This window comes from Ceratotherium simum, chromosome 20 (assembly GCF_057802395.1).
Source record: "Ceratotherium simum simum isolate JZ-2026a chromosome 20, ASM5780239v1, whole genome shotgun sequence".
Classification (NCBI taxonomy): Eukaryota; Metazoa; Chordata; class Mammalia; order Perissodactyla; family Rhinocerotidae; genus Ceratotherium; species Ceratotherium simum.
The window spans coordinates 23,652,650-23,671,884 of NC_141919.1; the positions used below are offsets into that span (position 1 = coordinate 23,652,650).

At 45.0% G+C, this 19,235-nt stretch overlaps 1 protein-coding gene across 8 annotated transcripts in view; it reads left to right on the top strand.

Moving 5' to 3' along the window:
- Positions 1 to 551: 551 nt before the first annotated feature.
- SMARCA2 (SWI/SNF related BAF chromatin remodeling complex subunit ATPase 2) overlaps positions 552 to 19,235 on the top strand; it is a 181,684-nt gene continuing 163,000 nt past the window's right edge. For 2 of the 8 annotated variants that reach the window (XM_087444530.1, XM_087444537.1), the window contains exons 1-4: positions 559 to 665; positions 12,523 to 12,651; positions 13,970 to 14,235; positions 17,576 to 17,705. In XM_087444530.1, coding sequence (XP_087300656.1) covers positions 14,011 to 14,235; positions 17,576 to 17,705 — 355 coding nt within the window. In that variant the 5' untranslated portion in view covers positions 559 to 665; positions 12,523 to 12,651; positions 13,970 to 14,010. Of the gene's footprint in view, positions 666 to 1,222; positions 1,395 to 2,349; positions 2,455 to 2,941; positions 3,036 to 12,522; positions 12,656 to 13,969; positions 14,236 to 17,575; positions 17,706 to 19,235 lie in introns of those variants that run through there. The other 6 variants (XM_087444531.1, XM_087444533.1, XM_087444532.1 and 3 more) reach the window with 6 other exon arrangements.

Genomic DNA, 19,235 nt, shown 5'->3' on the forward strand with positions numbered 1-19,235 from the left:
AGAGCCCTTCCCTTGTCCCCTCCCTTTCCCTCTGCAGGCTGGCTCTGGCAGGCGGAGGCACAGTTAAATTCCAGCACCTTCTCCACATACCCCCAAACTACTACGCGCTATTACTACGGCTGCCCTCCCTTTCGCTTTGCCTGCTCTGCTTCCCCAGACTCCCCGGAGGAGCCCGGCAGCGCCCCTGGAAGAGGACTGCCAGGAGAGGGATAACCGGCGCCCAACTCCATCAGGGCTTGGGGCTGCCTGCGTCCTGCGCAGTTTCTCTGCTCCAGGCACAAACACGGCCCGAGAGCCGGCGCCTTGCAGACACACACGGATCCACGCATACAGTAGAGCTGTCTCGAGCCACATTCTTGCACACCGCCCCCTCCTCCCCCCGAGCTCCAGGAGTCGCTGAGCGGGGCGAGTGACAGGCGCGTCCCACCAACCCGCGCCCGGGCGGGCAGGGAGGAGCGGCGCGTGGGGCCAACTGCGGTGCGTCTTCCGGCGCCCGTGGAGGCGGCGAGGGTGGGACGCGGGGCGGAGCCCGAGTTTAGGAAGAGGAGGGGATGGCTGTCATCAATGAAGTCATATTCATAATCTAGTCCTCTCTCCCTCTGTTTCTGTACTCTGGGTGACTCAGAGAGGGAAGAGATTCAGCCAGCACACTCCTCGCGAGCAAGGTAAATATAACTTACAACTCCTTTTTCCTCTTTCCCCTCCCTCTGGTCTCCCCGCTGCCGCCGCCGCACAAACCCCTCCGGTACCGCGCCGCCTTTGCTGGGGATTATTCATTATTATCCTAATTATTATTTATTGTGCATGCACGGAGACCAAAACAAACAGGCGGGCCAACCGCCACCACAAAAAAGCCCGCCTCCTCCCCGCGGGCCTCAGGTGGAATGCTCTAACGACAGCTCCAGGGCGGCGGTGGGAGAAACGGGAAAGTTTCAACCGAACCTTGCTGTTCTAATAATAACAGTAATAATTACTACTTCAAGGAGGCGAGGGGGAAAAATCCCAACAAACCACAGCCTTGACCCTGGGTAGCCAGTCGGCGATGCGCTGCCAACTCAAGGTTGCAACACACACACGTTCGGCAAGGTTGCAATCCCCCCATCCCCTTAAAAGCCGGGGGTGGGGGACTGAGGCGGAGGGGGAAGGCAGGAGGACAGGGGAGGAGGATGGAAACGCGACAATTCATCCCGAGCAGTCCTCCCGGAAGAGTTGGAAGGGGAGCGGGAGAGGAGGGCGAGAAGCCCAGGCTGGCGGCGGGGCGCCAACGAACGCGGCTGCCACCCGCTTCCCGGGGACTTGTTTAAAGGGCTCCGGCTGCGGAGAAGCGAGCGGATCGCGGCGGGAGAAGCCTGAGCTGGCGCGCCGAGGAGGCGGCAGCCACTGCCGCGGGGCCGGTGCGTGCCGGATCGGAGGTGTCACCTCCACTTTGCTCTTTCCCTCGGGCGGGGATGGGGACGCTGACCGGTAGGGAGGCCTTTAGGCGAAGGGGCTGCAGGGGTGCTGCACCCGGGGCTCTGCGGACGTCCCTGCCCCTGGTACCTGGCGGCCGCGCGGGCTCGGATGTTGAAGTTCTGGGTGTCCGGCCCGGGCCGCACTGCTAGGAGGGAGGGAGGAGGCTACGAAGAAGGAGGTCGGAGGTGCCCGCCGGGCTCAGTTACCCTGTCCTCCCCGTCCCCGGGTTTGTTTTGCTTTGCGTCTTCCCCTAGCTTGAGCCGCGGGAACCGCGGGCGTGGGTCGTCCGCGATCGTCCGGGAGCTAGGGGCTCGCTGGGGCCCGGGAGAGCCGCCGTGGCTGCGGGCCGGGGAGGCCATGATCCGGATAATCCTCTCTGCCTGACTGTCACAAACAGGACCCGCGCGCACCCGGGCAGCGGCGGTGGTGTTCGCCGGAGAAGGGAAGGGCTGCGGGGAGGTGGGGGAGAGGAGTGGGGGGTGGGTGGCGAGGGCGGGAGGCGGGGAGACCGGGTGGGAGCCTCCTCCCAACGATGACACGCACCCCTTCCTTTTCGCTCCCTGCTTTCGAGTTTGCTTTATTCCCATCCCAACCTGGTTTACCCCTTCCTCTGCTCTCTCCCTCCATTGGCCGTCTTTCCTCCTCCCGTTTGCGTTGCAAAACACGGCCATGCCATCTGCAAAGGTGTCGCGATGCACTTCCCCAAATAATCGGTCCTGCGCGCCAACCCCTAGGCGTCCTCCGGCCGCGGGGCGCACACCGATCCTGGTGCCCCGGGTGCCCCGCACCAGGCCTTGCAGCCTGGGGGCAGTTGCACCGCGCGGGGCGGGGCGCAGCAGTGCGGGCTCCAGGGGACACCCGCGCCCTGGTCCGGGCACTCGGGCCGGTTTCCGGTACACGCGGGGAAATCGCCTCCTGCCAGTGTCTGCGCGCTCGCTCCCGCCTCCGCCGCCTGGATTGCATTATTATTTTTATCCGGGTTGCCGCTTGCAGCAGATCCTGGTGAGCGCGGGGCTGGCCGGACTGGGGGGTGGGGTGGAGGGAAGTTGGACGTGGATCAGGCAGGAAAAAAAAAGTTTGGCAGGGCTGCTAAGTAGGGTGGGGTTGGGGGGTTGGGAGGGGGCGGCGGGCTCCCGCAGCTCGCGTCTACGCGCCCTCGGGGCCGGCGCGAGTGTGTCTGCGCGTGAGTGTGAGTGTGTGTTGTGCGCGCCGGGGCCAGTGCGTCGGGAGCAGCGGCGCCGGCAGCCGCTCCTGCCCGCGCCCTCCCCGGGAGCCGGGGGAGCACAAGGCGAGGTTTGGCGGCGGGGGCAGGCGGGGGTGGCGTGTGCGTGTGGCTGTGAGTGTGAGTGTGCGCGCGCGAGCGGCAGAGAATCAGGAAGTCACAGCAGCGAAGCGCACACAGACATGTTTGATCGCCGTGACATGACGCGCGCGAGGGAGGAAGCGGCAGCGGCGGCGGGGGCCGGGCCGCGGGCTCCGGCGCGGGCCTAGGGCTCGGGCGGGGAGACCCGCTCTGGGTCGCGGGCCGCGCCGCCACTGCAGCTCGGCCAGCCCCGCGCCTCTTTTTGTTCGGCGTCCCCCAGGTAAGCAGCCTGCGCCGCCGCCCCCCGCTGTGTGCGGAGCTTTCCAGCTCTCCCTGCCGGCCCCCTCCGGTCTGCCGGCTCGCCTTTCCTGCAAAGTCAGGCAGGCGGGGGAAACGGGCTCCTTGTCTTCCGATCGATTGCGTGGAAAACTTTCCAGCGGGAGGCACCGTGAGAGGGAAGAAGAAGGCCTTGCTGGCTGCTGTCGCTTGTCAGTTCTTTCTCCTCCGGGTCCGGAGAGTGGAGTCGCTGCGCCTTGGGGTTGTTGCACATTCAAACTTCGGGCCTAAACGTGCCTCCAACTCTCGCAGGATTTACTCCAGCAATAAAATTAATATTCCAAGTCGTCCACTTGGTCTTGCCAGGCGTTCGGATTTTTTAAGAGAAGGAGACAGGCTTGGGAGTCGAGGGAAATGGGGGTGTTGTGCAGAATCCATTCCTTCTTTCATGTCTGCACCGGGTGTTATGTAATTTAGTAGCACATGGGTGCAAAGCCCATACTGGGCTTCTCCCTTCCTTTGTTTATATAACTTTTGGGAGAGTTTTGCAAGGTTGTCGCCTTTTTTCCCTCCTCCCTAACGTGATGGAGTTTGGTGCTTTTGAAAAAGTAAAGCGACCCGGGTCAGTATTTTATGGAGAGGTGTCATCATTGTCTCCTGGGCATTATGTAGGCTATATTCCCAAGTATGTGTAATGTTAGAACATAAGGAGGACGTTAAGAATACACGTTTGTCTGACTACGTGGAGGGGTTATTTTTAACGTCTGTGCGTTACCAATTGCAGAGTTAAACTTTAAAATTCCATTTCCAAAGACTTTTTAATTTACACCTGGTTGTGCCATATTTGTGGGAACAGAATGCTTGTATGAACAGAAAGATTGTTGCTTGCGGGTTGAGTAGAAGAAAATTCCTAACCATCTACACTCAGAAACCCTTGAGGGCTGTACTAAAATAAAGCCATGCCAGTGTTATGTGTGTGTATATATGCATATTGGAATGTTTCAGTAATACCTTCCACTAGTTATTTGGGAGACCACTACCCCTGGTTTGTTTGCCAACATTAGACTTGGTAGGCTTCCAGCCTACTTCTAGCACATTGGTGCTTTTAAGAGGTGTGGCAGGTTTGAATCCAAGTTGGTGCATTGTTATGCAAATTGAGGCACACTTTCTCTTTTAGGAATCTAATTGCCCTTTTATTCTCTCGGACTTTTTTTTTTTTTTTTTTAAGCTCCCTGACAACTCAAATGTTTGCTGTTGGAAAGAGGGGGTTTGTAGATACCTACTAGGTACAAAAAAACGTTGATTGAAGTGGACTGAGGAAAAAAATCAAACCTGTAGACCAAGGTCCATCTCCTTTGTTGGGGGCATTAGAGAGAGATGCCTTATTGGTAAACAACATTGTAAAATAAATTAGGAGTTTCCGCTATGAGAACCCTTGAAGAATTGGCAGAGGTGAGGGGGTGCTTCCTTCAATGCAGCCTTTCTCTTCTGAATTACATCAGTTCCATCCTAGCTTCGGGACTCGCTGCACTGTGGTGTTTCACAGAAAATATTCACCACAAGAGTGTGTTCAAAGCAGCCTTAGATCTTTTCTTTTGTTCGTTTTTAAAGTGGTTTTTGAGCATTTCTCTCGTCAAGTTTCTTGAAAAGTGCTTTGACCAACACCTGAGGCTTGGAATTGACCAAAAAAAAAAAAAATTGCCTGTTCTTGTATATTGTTAATGCTCGAACTGTGTTTAAAATATTTCTGACAGTATACCTAGAAAGTAACACTTTGACAAATAATTATTTCAAACTTTTTTCTTTGATTAGGTTTAAGACAGGTCATTTTACAGAGCAGTATGAAAGAACATCTCATTCTTTTCTGGGAGATAATTGTGAGACCCCTTATATTACTGTGATATTTTGACATTTCATTTTAAAGGCTTATTATGTATTGGAACAAGACCATAAAAGAGAAAACTTTCATAAATTATAAAAGTGGTGCTGTCTTCCAGTGTTTTCATGTTTTTTTCCCCCCTTTAGAAGTCTTCCTTTGTAAACAACTCCTTTGTTTGTCAAACTCTCCTAGGTCAGCAGGTTTTTGATACTCCTGAGAAATAATAAATCACTATTTATGACATCTTGATACGGTGCCATGAGAACAACTGAATTATCACAAATATAACACTTAGTGTTTCCCAGCACTAGGGTATGGAGGGTGTGTTGGTACGTCCTGATTTAACCAGCAGAAGTTTTGATTCTCACTGTTTCTGGTCAAGATGATTTTAAGGGAAGTCGTGGACAATTTGTTGCTTAACATGAGTGGCCTTAGAAAGCTCTATGAATGAGTCACATTTCTCTTCTGCAGTATTTCTGGTGAACAGATGAGAAAATTTCCCTAATGTGAAAAGCCACATTTGGGAGCTACTTCTGATTTTTTTCTTGTCACTTTTTTATGTAAAAGAATTATCTTCTAAATTGCTCCTTTTCCTTAAATGTGTTCTATAGATTGTTTTTGACCAATAGAGGATGCTGAATTAATTGCTCCCTTTCCTTAAATGTGTTCTATAGATTGTTTTTGACCAATAGAGGATGCTGAGTTTTCTATCATCTTTGGAAGAGTTTGTATTATGGAAATTTCATCTCTAGCCAGTTAATAAAGTCCTGGATCATTCCATAAGAGGTTGAGAATAGAAAATACAGAAGGTAGTAAGTTATTCGGTAGAGTATTTAGGAAGGCCTCGGGTGTTGTTTATTTTTTCTACATAGAAAATCATGACTTTGTATTTACCAGGGAATATAGGAGTCTAAAACTTCGTTTTGCCAGAGTCATTGTGAAAGATAACATATTTATTTGCCTGAGATATTTATCACCAAGTTAAATGGGATCTTGCAACTGGGGTTTGGAAAACTTTACAACTTTATTACTGTTTATTATGACTTTATTTTTTCTCATATTAATAAAGTAGTTTTCCTTGAAAGTGTTCAAGATATATTAGAGAGAGCTTTTAAGTAATACAAGTCCTAAAGGTAAAGTTAAAGATACTTGAATAATTAAACTTTAGCAAAGTATATAAGAGAGCTGATGAAATTCAGGAGCTAAATAGCTGGAGCTTTTAAGTGTTGGATATAAACGACTTATTAATTCACTCATTTGGAATGATGCTTTGGATATGGAATACGGGATTTTTGACTGAAACATTGACGTGAGTGATGCCCTTCTAGACTTCTGGATTTGTAATACATTATTATGTAACTGGAGGCTACTATGAATCGTGATTTTTTTTTAGTTATATAAGACTTCCTGGACATTCAGTTATAATCAGGCTATATGTCTCTGTAATATAAAACATTTAAAAATATCACAATGTTCTACTGTAGTTTTAGATGTAGCATCAACTTAAGCATCAATCTTATACCAACATATCATCTACCTCTATGCAAGCAGTCATGTTTTAGAAACTTTTTAGAAACTGACCTAATTTAAATATGCGCTGGCCCTTTTGTAAATTGATGAGTGGAATCCAGAGAAGTTGAAATAAATTTAAAGTTTAAAAACCATTAAATATAATTATAACTCCTTCTTCCATTTTTTTTTAATACTGAATTCAGAATTGGGGAGTTAAAATTACTTAAAAATAGAAAAAAATCCCTGACCAAATGGACTGGGATATGTTGGTTTACAGGTTAACGATAGTCCAAGGGGCATTCTCTATCAGTTTGTATTTAGATTGTGGTTTTCTTTCTTTAGGACGGCTGTATGTTTCTTTACCTCCTTGATGTTGTATATTCCGGTTTTTGCCATCCCCCTGGGAGATGTCATTGAGCTTGGAAATTGAATGGCCATGAGGAAAGCCCTCTCCCATTTCTTCTCCCTGTGCTTTGTTGAACTGGGCACATAATAGCTTTGCAAATATTTGCAACTCTCTTCTGGTTTATTGTTGTGCTGTATTCCTACATGTACTAAACTGCTATTAAGCAAAGTCCAAAATTCTGTAAAAAATAAATGATCTGCAATGGAAAATTGATGTGTTTTAAAGAACGTACCTGACCGTTTAAACATATGAATAGCAAATAGCACAGGCCAAGTGATATAGGGAGAGATCAGGGTAAGCCCTCTTGGGTCCATGGGATAGATAAAGTATTCAAGATGGGGTAGGTTTGCCTCTGGAGGAGGGCAGGGGTGGGGGTGGTGGGTGCTGATCATCTGAGATCAGAAAAAAGCCCTGAGATGGCGGGGACCTGTGAGGCTGGAGAACCTGTGTGTAGACCAGTGTACCTATTTTGACCTGGTTGCCCAGGGCAAGAGGTTCCAGTTGGGGAAAATTTTCAGAAGATAAAGTTGGAGATGTTAGAAAGACTTGACTTTCAGGCTGTGTGAATATTTTATCCAGTGTGTATTGGAGGTTTGTCTCTCAGAAGTTTTGAGCAATGAATTCATGAACCAAAACTATTTTAGAATTATCTGGCAGATTGTGGATTCAAATTCAGAGTGGGAATTGAAGCCATTATAAGAATCCTCACAATAATGCACATTTTTATACAATAGCTCACAAGGTGTCTTCATAGCTAATATTTTATTTGATTCATGTCAAAATTGAGACTGTAACTGGCTACTGTCATGCCTATTTTGTAGAGGAGGAACTTGAAACTCAAAGAGGTCAAATCCACTGTGTGGTGATTTTTTTAATCGTAAATGGCCATTATTCATTTTAATTGCAGGAAACTTAAAGGATTCATTCTTGGATTTGTTGCTACTGTGAAATTCAGGGCAAGTGGGCCATATCAAAGCTCATTGTCTGTCACATAACCAGGGTTCATTCAGCATATAATGGTCCAGTTTTACTGCTAAGTCAAAGTGTGCCATCTCGACCAGAAAGGTGTTTAAAGTATGTACTTCACACTCTTCTACGTTTAGTGTATAAATAAAATTATCTTAGCAGACAGAGGAGGAAGTGGCTATCATTGATTTTTATCAGCATCCCAAATGGGGTTGCCTTGCAAAGGGGCCTAACAAAACCTAGGAAGGATGAGTATCCATGGAAATATACACATGATACATTTCAGGGTGTCACGCTTTGAAACTAGCTTTTGTTGGTTTGGTTTGTTTGGTTTGATTTTGACCAATTGCCTGGCAGTTTGGGTTCAACTGAATTTTGGAAGTGATAGTTATCCATGATTACCTTTATAACTACCAATGGACATGAGCCCTGGGTTAGAGAGATGCTCTGCTGTAGTGCTTTTTGTTGAGGGGCTTCTAGTACTTTCTCATAAATTCCCTTTTTAAAAGAGTTTTTCCTTTTGTGGAAACATTGGCTGTCTTCACTGAGGAGGTCATCAAATTTCATCACAGGTAGACTCTTCGAAGAAGGCAACTCGTGGAATCTTCGGGGTGATAATGTTGAGAGCCAGGTTCCTGTGGAGGCAGTGCCTGGGGATCACGGGGCGGTAATTAGCCTCTGCAGAGTTTGTTCTTGTCTTTTGTCTTGCACAGAGCTGCCTCAGAGCCTTTGCCAGGTCTGACTCTGGGCAAGGACGATCCCAAGGCAATTTATTTAAAGTGAGGGCAGCAGCCCACATCCTAATTTGTTTCCTTGACTGAATGATGAAGAGTTCACAGAAGCCCAACAAACAGATCATAATTTTAATCCTACCACTTTTTAAAATATCTTCGACTTTGAATGGTAAAACAACAGGAAAAACCACCAGAAAAATGTGTTCCATGCTTTTCTAGAGTTTCGGTCCAGCAACGTAGAATGTTAACTTTAAGCCCAGTGCGGTTTTTATCCGTGGCACAAATCATGTTGTGCACTGTTTAAAGTTGCACGTCTCAGACCAAGAAGCACGAGGGCTTCAGTAATGTTTCATCACCTATCCGGACAACCTTGGCCTCTAAACAAGAAACTTCTGGTAGATTTATTTCCTTTATCTTCATTGCTGCTCTCCTTACCCACTCTTCGCTCCCCCATTAGGAACAGCAGTGCGGTGTCCCAATTCTAGAGATATGGCTACTTCTTCTGGGGGAACTATCAATGCAGTTATAGAGAAAGCTACACCGAAAACAAGAAGCACTTCAGGTTGGGAGAGATGTTCTGAATCAGCAAACAGATGTAAAACGAACAGTTAACTATCTCCTGAGCCTTGTAGTTCTCCGGTCACAGCCAGAAAACTTTAAAAAGACTGAGTTATTTTGAGGGATGTGGACTGGGCCTAATTTTTATTTCAAATATTCCACCTTTGACCTGTACCCCCAAGTGTTTCTGTAAATGCAGCAGTGCTAAAGATCTGCTGGCAAGCCAAGATTTCCCCTCGCTTCCTTATCACATCTGGTGAAGAGTTATTTAAGAGGTGTCGTCTAGTCTAGGTGGTTGTGCTTTCCCAAACTTTCTCTGTAACTAAAAGACAAGTTTCCAGGGAACTTTTTTTTTTTTAACTTCAAGGCCTGGCTGACATGCCACCTTCTCCAGTAATTCCCTTTTACCTTGCCCCACCATCTAAGCTGCCAGTCATCTCTCTGCCCCGTGCCTGCATTGGGTACTTTAGCTGTACCCATCTTGTCTTGTGGGATCTTCCATTTTTTTCTCCTGCTGTTTTTTATGGTTAAGTCCTGTTTCGCTGGAAGACTTGCAGAGACCTGGGGTACACCTTCTGTTCGTTTTTGTATGTCCTCCGTGCCCATGCCCAGTGGAGACTCGGGACGGTCAGGGAGGGATAAGTAAAACGGGCCTTCTGGATGTTTGATTACACATCACCTACTTCTTCAGTTTGTGATGTTGTTTCCACCTCACCTTCTCTCTAGGGCTTCTCTTGACTCCTCTGTCCCTTCCTAAATTAATATATCATCACAGCCAAATCCTAATCCCTGCGGGACGTCTCTCCCATTGCTTCATCTTGGTCTCTACGTCCTCTGCTTTCGACTCCTGCACGTTCTTGCTCCGGCCGCGGTGAAGACTCTCCACTGAGGGGTGAAACTGCACAGTCTTGGGGTGGGAGTGAAGAGATAAGTTCTACTTACAGATGTGACTTTGGGCAAGCTATGTGGTCCCTTCCTGCCCTCATCCTTTAGATGGGGATGTGGCAAAATGTCTCCTCAATTCAAGTCACTAAAATTATTGTGAAGCACATGGGTGTGTTTGGATATCACTCCAAGTGTGGGGGTCTTGGGTATTTCAGTTGATTGCAGTAAGACAGTAAGGTACACGCTTTGTCGTGGTTGTCGTGGTTGGACTGCTGACCCTTAAAATCCCATGAAGTTGAACTCCTTTTCATATGCAGATGGGTGTGCCCAGGCTTTCAGCTAACGGGAGAGGAAGGAGATTGGGCTGAGGGAAAACGTCCATGGTGGCTGGAGTTGTGGGAAGCTCCGAGGACTTTTATTTTTAAAAACACACACTCCCCAGTTGTAAAGGCAGGAACGTCAGCACAAAAAAAAGACAGGGTGTACTGCTGGAAAATTCTTGGCTAAGAACACAGCGGCCTGGCCCTCAGGGAGTGCTGGTCTGAGGTAGAGGGAGGCATAACGGGGGAGGAGAGGGGACTAGCAATGCCTATGTATGGGGAGGTCTCTGTGCCTTACCTCCCCCAACACACACAGATACATTTTTTTCATTATAGTAGCCACATAATTGTGGAACAGGTCGTTCTTTTCTGTGACAATGTAAAACTCCCTGCCCCCGCAACACAAAATAAAAATAGGTTTTGAGTGTTATCTTGTGGACAGACCTACCACTACCCTATCAAGGTTATCTGAGCCCTCCCTTCTTCCCCATCCCTACTGCCTACTGCCACCATCACTACCCCATCTGCATCATTTCACCAGTGCCTTGAAGAAAAAAGAAAAGGGTTTGGGTACCTACAGATACCAGTAGGATTGGTGAGGGAGAAGCTGAGTTGGCCAATACAATCAAGTTTGAGGACTTTAAACCTTAACCACAGTACCTTAGTAATAACACGTGCTTCTGCTTGAGACTCGCGCCTCCTTGTAATTTATACCCCCGAGTTGCTTTACACTGTGGGAAAGTTTCATTAGGTACTCAAGCTGTACAATAAAGTTGCCACCAGAAATGAAGAGGGAGAGGTAAGAGGCCAGGACTAGAGCTGCATCTTTGAGAGGAGGTCCTCTTCAGTTCGCTCGAGTGACGGCGGCAAGGCACGAACCCTGGGACAGCCCAGATTCTGCTGTGGAGGTTCATTGATGAATGCCACCACACACAGGATTGGAGGAAGTCTGTGAGATGCTCCAAGTCATGGATAGACAGATGGAGGGAGCCTTGAGATACTCCTATCCCAAGCCCAGAAGAAGCCTAGAGACCCTAGAGGAAAAGCACTTTGCCCAGGGCCCCAGGGTTGGTGGTGGCCCTGAGACAAGAAGATGAGACATGGGTCTCTGGACCCCCAGACAGAAGCCAGAGAGTATCACAGGCAAACTGTATGACAGTTCCGATTCCTGCCATTCATTAGCTATGTGGCGTAGGGCAAGTTTCCTCATTTGTTAAACTATGCTGTTTCTCTGAGCTAGTTTCTCATTTGTTAATCTCTGCTATTGCATGGACACATTCATTAAGTCCATGCATCTGAAAGTTCTCTTCTTATTAGAAAGTCCCCTATATAACATGTTCCTATATTAACATTCCACTTATATGCCCATACTTTTCCATGTAACTTCTCATGTTTTTCCCTTTAAGAAGTTTTTAATAGTTTCCTTTAACAAAACATGAGGACCATTTTTATGGGACTATGTACAAGTAATTACAACATTCTACGAGATTCCCAGATGAAAATGATCATATATGCAGAAAGTTGTTAGTATTACGGGGTAATATATATTAAAATCTAAAACATGAAAAGTAAGACTGCCAGGCTAACTAAGTATTTGTATCTTCATTGTTCAAACTTGTGGTGTGTTACTGTAGTAGCTATTGAAGCCCATGTCAAGGTAAACCACAACAGGAAGTAAGCAATTTCCTTTTATTCACTGAAAAATAAAGGGGTGCATTAGTTTGCTGAGATACATGAAAGAACATTATAACTTGTAGTACCCCTGAATTGACGTCAGCTTCCTAAATTTAAAGTGCTGACTGAACGTGTGTGTGTGTGTATGTGTGTGTGTGTGTGTGTGTGTGTGAGGGGGTGGGATGCAAAAAGAAAAAGTTACTTCCGCCAGCTTTCTTAATCACAAAGAATAAATAATAACATTTGGCTCTCTAGTGAATTCAAAGCTGTAATTCACCCTCGAGCTTCCCTGTTGTTTTAGAAACCACTTGAACTGGGTTCTCCGAGTCCCATCTTGTAAACCAGTTTGAGTGATCCCCTGCTTATAATCACTCCAAAGTAGCTACTCATTGTTGCCTGTTTTAGCCTTAACTCCTTTATCAGAATGGCCTAAATTCTTGCCTACACTTTTAAGTCTTCTTTATTTGAATGCACCTCAAACACTGATTACTCCCTAATTTTTTGCTCATAAAACAGTTGACTCTATTAATAGTTTGCCCTTGAAATTTTGTCTGCAGTTCATTCAGATCTTTTTTGAGCCCTGACTGCATGCTGGTTGGAGGTGCTGGGGATACAGGAGAGAAGAAGAGCAAGACCCTGCCCTCATGGCCCTCACATTCTAGAGATTCAGCAAGAGGTGACAGACAGTAGGTAGCTAAGAATGGAACGAATGTGGTTTTTTTGTATTTCCCCTTTAACCTCTCATTTCACTATGGAAAGAGCCCTGCTATGGGTGACTGGGCCCCTATGGTCTGATGCCGTCCCTGCCACTACGCAGTGGGTAAGCAAATCACTTAGGGTGTCTCATTCTGTATCTTGTGAGGTTGACAACTGGTTGTGTGTACAGGTGTGTGCCCCCAGATAATATCATAATATATGACAGTTGCTCTCCCTAGTGGTGTTTAGCTTACTTGCTGGGCTCATTAATATCCATCCAAATTCAGAAAATAGCTTATTTACTCATTTTGGTTCATATCCAACTGCGGTGGTACCCACCCCGTGAGGCAGTTCCCCAGTGGTAGTGCTGAGAAGTCTTAGAGCGTGGGTGATGGAATATTGCTTTGACGAAATTGGAGAACCAGAATTTCCCCAGCTAGTCTGTGGTGGACCCCAATCCAGTAGTCGTGGATGACTTGTCTCGGAAATCTTGGACCACAGAGAGGCCTAGGATGAAACCCTGGCCTTAACTGCCCCTGTGGTCTGCAATTAATTTAGCTGACAGGAGGACCACGTCGTAAACTGTTCCTTCTGATCACTTTTGGTACAGTGGAGGTGATGGGGAAAATAATGGTAAATAGGAGTAGCTGCTTATGGTGCCAGGCACTGGGCTGTATTTTTCACATGTACCATTGCATTTCAGTCTCAGCTAGTAATTGTATATGTGGGTCTCTGAACCCATATTTGTCTGACTCCCATCGCTTCTGCTTTTCCCATGATTGGGAATTCTCCTTCCTTCTCAATTTATGAAATTGTACTTTTTTCCCCTTTTAACTATCTGGAATTCTCTGTGAAGTTTTGAATGCCCATTTACTTATGAAAATGGGTCTTGATTGGATACTTTTTTGGGGGTTTTATATTTTAATGGCTTTAGGGGGTTAATAACTTGTAAGGTGCCCAAGCCAGTAAGTAATGGAGAGCATCTGTTGACTTCAGTAATAAATTTTAAACTTGTTTAGAATTCTGCTTATGTGTTAAATTTGAGTTTCTCCAGTGAGTCTTTTTTGTATCTTAGATGATTTATATCTTTCTGGGGAATCATTTAGAGTGTTTTTTTCTTTTAAACAAGTGGTCTTCATAAAGACTAGGGCAGATGGATATATATCATACTTACTCAAACATCTGGACTAGACAGGGCAGTTCTGTTTGATGTTTGTTACAGAAATGGCACCATCAAATACTAACAACTGTTTTATTCTAATCTTAACATCATGTTTAAAACATTCCTTTCTCTTTTCTTCTTTCCAGCTCCGTATCACTCTTCTGACTGGCAGAGACAGGAGGAGTAGATGTCCACGCCCACAGACCCTGGTGCGATGCCCCACCCAGGGCCTTCGCCAGGGCCCGGACCCTCTCCTGGCCCAATCCTCGGACCTAGTCCAGGACCTGGCCCCTCCCCAGGTTCTGTCCACAGTATGATGGGGCCAAGTCCTGGACCTCCCAGTGTCTCGCACCCTATGCCTACGATGGGGTCTGCCGACTTCCCGCAGGAAGGCCTGCATCAAATGCATAAGGTAAGAGCTCATTCTCCCGTTCAGCTCATTTTCTGAGTCGTGGATGGCTCGTAATCCTGATAACCCCCGTCTCTTTTCTCTACTATTGTTAGCAAGACAATCAAGCTAGGTCTTTGTCATATCTTGTATATTATTAAAAACATACATCCCTAGGCTCGCTTATTGTTACAGATGTTGTACCAGGCAGGAAGATCAGATCTTGGCTTTTGAAAAATACTCGGTAGAATATGTGGTTCTGACAGATTGTGTGATTTGTGGGTTACAGGTATTTTGGCTCAGTGAATAAGAATATTAGTAAATAAGTTTTGATTTTTTTTCTGACTATATATGTTAAGTAACTTATATCATCCATGAATGAACATACTGAAAATTATTCTTCCCTAAAAATGTTGAGATTTATTTTAAAAATTAGATCTCAAAGAGTAAAAGGAAAACGAGTTTTTTGCTACAGGATTTTTTTTTTAAAAAAAAGCTTTATTGAAATAAAATACTTTCTAGGGAATCCCTAAAAGGTACTTTGCTGTCCCTATGTGAAGTGGCTTTATACTGGTTTTGGAAGAGGGCTCTGATCTTGCAGAGTTCCGGTCCAGTGGTTTGATTCTGGACTCAGGTTGTAATAACCCTTTATTGATGAGACTCGGATTGATGCTGTGGGGATGATCATATCATGATTTTGGCATTATGCCTTCAAAGGAGATGCAAAAAAGAGAGAATAGCCTTTTGAGAAAGTGAACAAGATCCTCTGCAACCATTTGCTTTGAAAGTTAGCAGTAGCCAAAGAAAATCTATGAGGCCATTGCATATTACCCGAAGGTTCTACCTGATGAGACAAGTAGAGGTGTTTCATCCCTTTTGGACGCCATTACAGGTAGATGGGGTGGCGGGGATGCCTCTTGATATTAAGTAGGCAAGCCGTGGAGGATACTGGTTTAAAACAGAAGGATTACTGCAGAAAAGAGCAAGGCCTTCCTCTAATTGTGTAGGACTGTTGGTCAATTTTAAGGTAAGGCATCGGAGCCCAGAAGAGAAGATCCAATTTTACAAATTTGTTATTTGGTGCTTTTCAAATCAGGAAAGTAATACATGCTTATTTTGAAAGCAAAACTATACTGAGATAAATACAGTCATGCACCACTTAATGACGTTTTGTTTAGTGACGGGCTGTGTATATGACAGTGGTCCTGTAAGATTAGTGCTGTATAGCCTAGGTGTGTAGTAGGCTATACCATCTAGGTTTGTGTAAGTACACTCTATGACGTTCGCACAACGATGAAATCGCTTTACAACGCGTTTCTCGGAATGTATCCCCGTCGTTAAGCGACACATCACTGTAAAGGAAACAGTTAATCCTGGTTTAACCCCAGGTAACAGCTTATTGCACATGCTCTTCACATCTTGCTTTTCTTTACGTTCGGGAAAAATACAAGTAAGCACTGGTATGCATATACAGGTGCGATTTTTCTAAATATTTTCTTTGACCATAATAGAATCATATTGCCACTGTTAATTACTCTGAAACTTTCTCTTTTCATTTAAAAATATATTGTGGATAGATATCCCTAAGTTCTCTCCCTCCTTTTTTGTTTTTTTAAAACGCATTTTTACCTCGTCAGGTATCTGAAGAAATAAAACTGCTTGTTTTCCATATCATATTTTTAGGAGACGTATTGAACATGTAGACATATTGAAGTCATTAAGTTGTCTTGGGTTCATATTAAATTAATTTGGGAGCTGTATTAGAGATCTGATCTGTCACTTGTAAACCTGCGTCCAGGTGGGTTAAATGGTTTCAGAATGATTTGAGGATGTCTCACCTCAAAATGAAAGAGAAAATTTGAAGGAAATATTTCTCTAACCTTTCTTATTATTTAAGCATTTAAAAGCTAAATGTATGAGTGAGCCAGTGATGTTTTTGCACTGGATTGTTTTTATTGATAATTATCTCTTCTGATCCCTTCTGTTTGATTACCTTGCGTCTTTGTCACACATTCTCATATTCTCTGCCCCAGTCGGTGCTCATTTCTGTTTTGTTTTGTGCTCATGCTGCACGTTTTGCATTTTTTGCCACCCTGCTTTTCCGTAGCCCCCTGCCCCGCAGATAACTCCCCGAGTGAGGACATGATTAAGGGCCTAGAGTTGACACCTGCTGGCCAGATGCCTTCACTTTCCTAGATTCTCTTTATAGGCAGCTTTATTCCTTGTCTCTCTCCTCCTTCTCCCTCTGCGCTTCAGCGTTTTGCTTTTCAACATCACTGGAAATAAATAAACAAGTGGCATAAATACATCTGCTGTGTTGCTCTGATTTCCTCTCTATTATTACTATTTAACAGACTCAGAGGCGCTCTTTAGACCAAATTCTTCCCATCTTTCTTCTAAACATCCTCTTTATGGCAAATTTTTCCTCTTTTCAAGCGCATGCTTTTGACTCTGCAGAAATTAACTTTCCTTTCTCCAAAACTGCAAACACTCATACTTTCTTGCCTGAAGTCATTTGGTTTCTATAAACTCCTGGAAATATTCCTTTCAGGCTGTTTTGAAAATTGCTATTCCAGTTTGCGGAGGAATAGACTTTTTCAAACACGTGCTCCGTTGCCCAATTCTGGATTGGATTAATGTCAATTCAATAGCTATTTATTGTGTGTCTGTTATGTTCTAGGCCTCGGGTCCTGTTTCCAGCCTCTGCGTTCTTTATTTTTTCCACACTGTGCCTTTAACTGTTTTCCATCTGCCTCCCTCTTAGTATAGCTTCATCCATTTCACCTTCCGTCCCTTTTGGAATTCACCCCCATTCACTGCTCTACCCTGTCTGTTCCTCTTTTCCCAACTGCCATGGAACTTTCTGGTTTCAGCTTTCAAACTTTCCATAGTTCCTTCCCCTCTGATGAAACAAAATTACCAAAAAAAAAACAGATCATCACAGACACTTCAGATAGCCTTCGTTCAGACTTTGGATGAACTTCAGCATACAGCGGGTTTCAGGACTTGCTTAAAAGGGTATGGAAGAGTAGGTTATATTTGTCTGCCTTGTGAACAGGACTTCATTTTTATTTGCAGATTTTGACATTACAAAAACAATGTCAACTGTTTAAAGCCTGGACTTCTGAGTTACAGATAGTTTTGATGATCCTATTGGTGTAGTCCTCTTATTTTTTTGTTCTCACCTATACAAAATATGTAGTATATAGTAATATATGTAATGTAAGTGTAAAAGTATGACTGTCCTATGGGTACCAGATTATTGTGCCACACTTTTGAAGACTTTAGAGAGGGGTCTTAAAACTCCAAATAGAAATATTGTACCTCAGAGAGGTGTCTAACTGATGTCCTTTCAACGTTTCAGCCCATTGATGGTATGCACGACAAGGGGATTGTAGAAGATATCCATTGTGGGTCCATGAAGGGCACCGGTATGCGACCACCTCACCCAGGAATGGGCCCTCCGCAGAGTCCGATGGATCAACACAGCCAAGGTCTGTGTCTGCTACAGATCTGATTTTGGCTCCATACCTTCGTCTTCCATCTTTCCTATTGGTTATTTTAATTATGACTTCCAAAGAACATGTCTTCCAAGCGCAGTCTTCTAAGGAAGATTGAATGCAGCAGGTTTCTTTTCCTTGTAGAAATCTCCCCCAACCCCCACCAACACAACTTTGTGATTTCTGCGGGCAATTATATTTCCAAAATCCTAGTGATTTTACTAGCCCCTACGTGTTCAAGCACTTTGCAAAGTGCTTTATGTACTTTATGCGGAATCTTTGTCATGATCTTGTAAGGTAAATTCTGCGAGCCCAGTTTTATAGATGGGGGAGTGAAAGCCCAGTTGACACATCCGGTGAGTGAGGGCTGGACGGAGAATCCAGGTATGCCTCCTAACCACAGCACTGATGTGAAGGTAAGATGAGCCACCTGTGTCCCTTGAGTTGCATGTCTGTAGGTGGCTTTTTCTAGCAGTGGAATCAGCTGTCGTTGCTGGTGGATAGCTGTATTAGTCTCCTAGCGCTGCCATGACAAATTGCCACAAACTTGGTGGCTTAAAACAAGAGAAATTTATTCTCACACAGTTCTGGCGGCTAGAAGTCTGAAATCAAGAGATCAGCAGGGCCATGCTCTCTCTGAATCAGGCTTTAGGGAAGAATCCTTGCCTCTTGGCTGGCTTCTGGTGGTGCCAGCAATCCTTGGCATTCCTTGGCTTGTAGATGTATCACTGCAATCTCTGTCTTGGTCTCCACATGACATTTTTCCTGTGTGTCTGTGTCCAGATTTCCTTCTTATAAGGACACCAGCCATTGGTTTAGGGCCTACCCTAATCCAGTATGACCTCATCTTAGCTTGATTACAGCTGCAAAGACCCTGTTTCCAAATAAGGTCACATTCACAGGTACTAGGGGTTAGGGCTTCAGCATATCTTTGGAGAGGACGCAATTCAACCCACAATAATGGCCCAATCAATATATGACATATTTCTCTTCTCCTTCCTGCCTTCTTCCCTCACTGTTGAAAGCGTATTAAGATACCTTAAAGTCTTTTGAATACAATGTAACCTGTTTTTAGAATCATTGTATGGTCATTTCAACATGCAACGGGAGTGGGTTATGTAGCACTAATTAACACTAAAATTTACATACTCTAATTCAAAGCTTAATGGTTTATATGTTACTGTATACACATCTTTGTAATTTAATGTGTGTGAGTCTTTTTTCTCCATCCATGATCAGGCATCCATCTACCTGAGGGAAGATTTCTGGCTGTGAGGATTTAGAGAAATGTATTCACAGTTTTGTTGTTTTTAATATAAATAAGCAAGTCATGGAGGCACAAGAGTGCATCTTCACTAATATTTGAATGTATTTTTTTTTTTTGGTGAGGAGATTAGCCCTGTGCTAACATCTGCCAATCCTCCTCTTTTTTCTTGCTGAGGAAGCCTGGCCCTGGGCTAACATCCGTGCCCATCTTCCTCCACTTTATATGGGATGCCTCCACAGCATGGCTTGCCAAGCGTT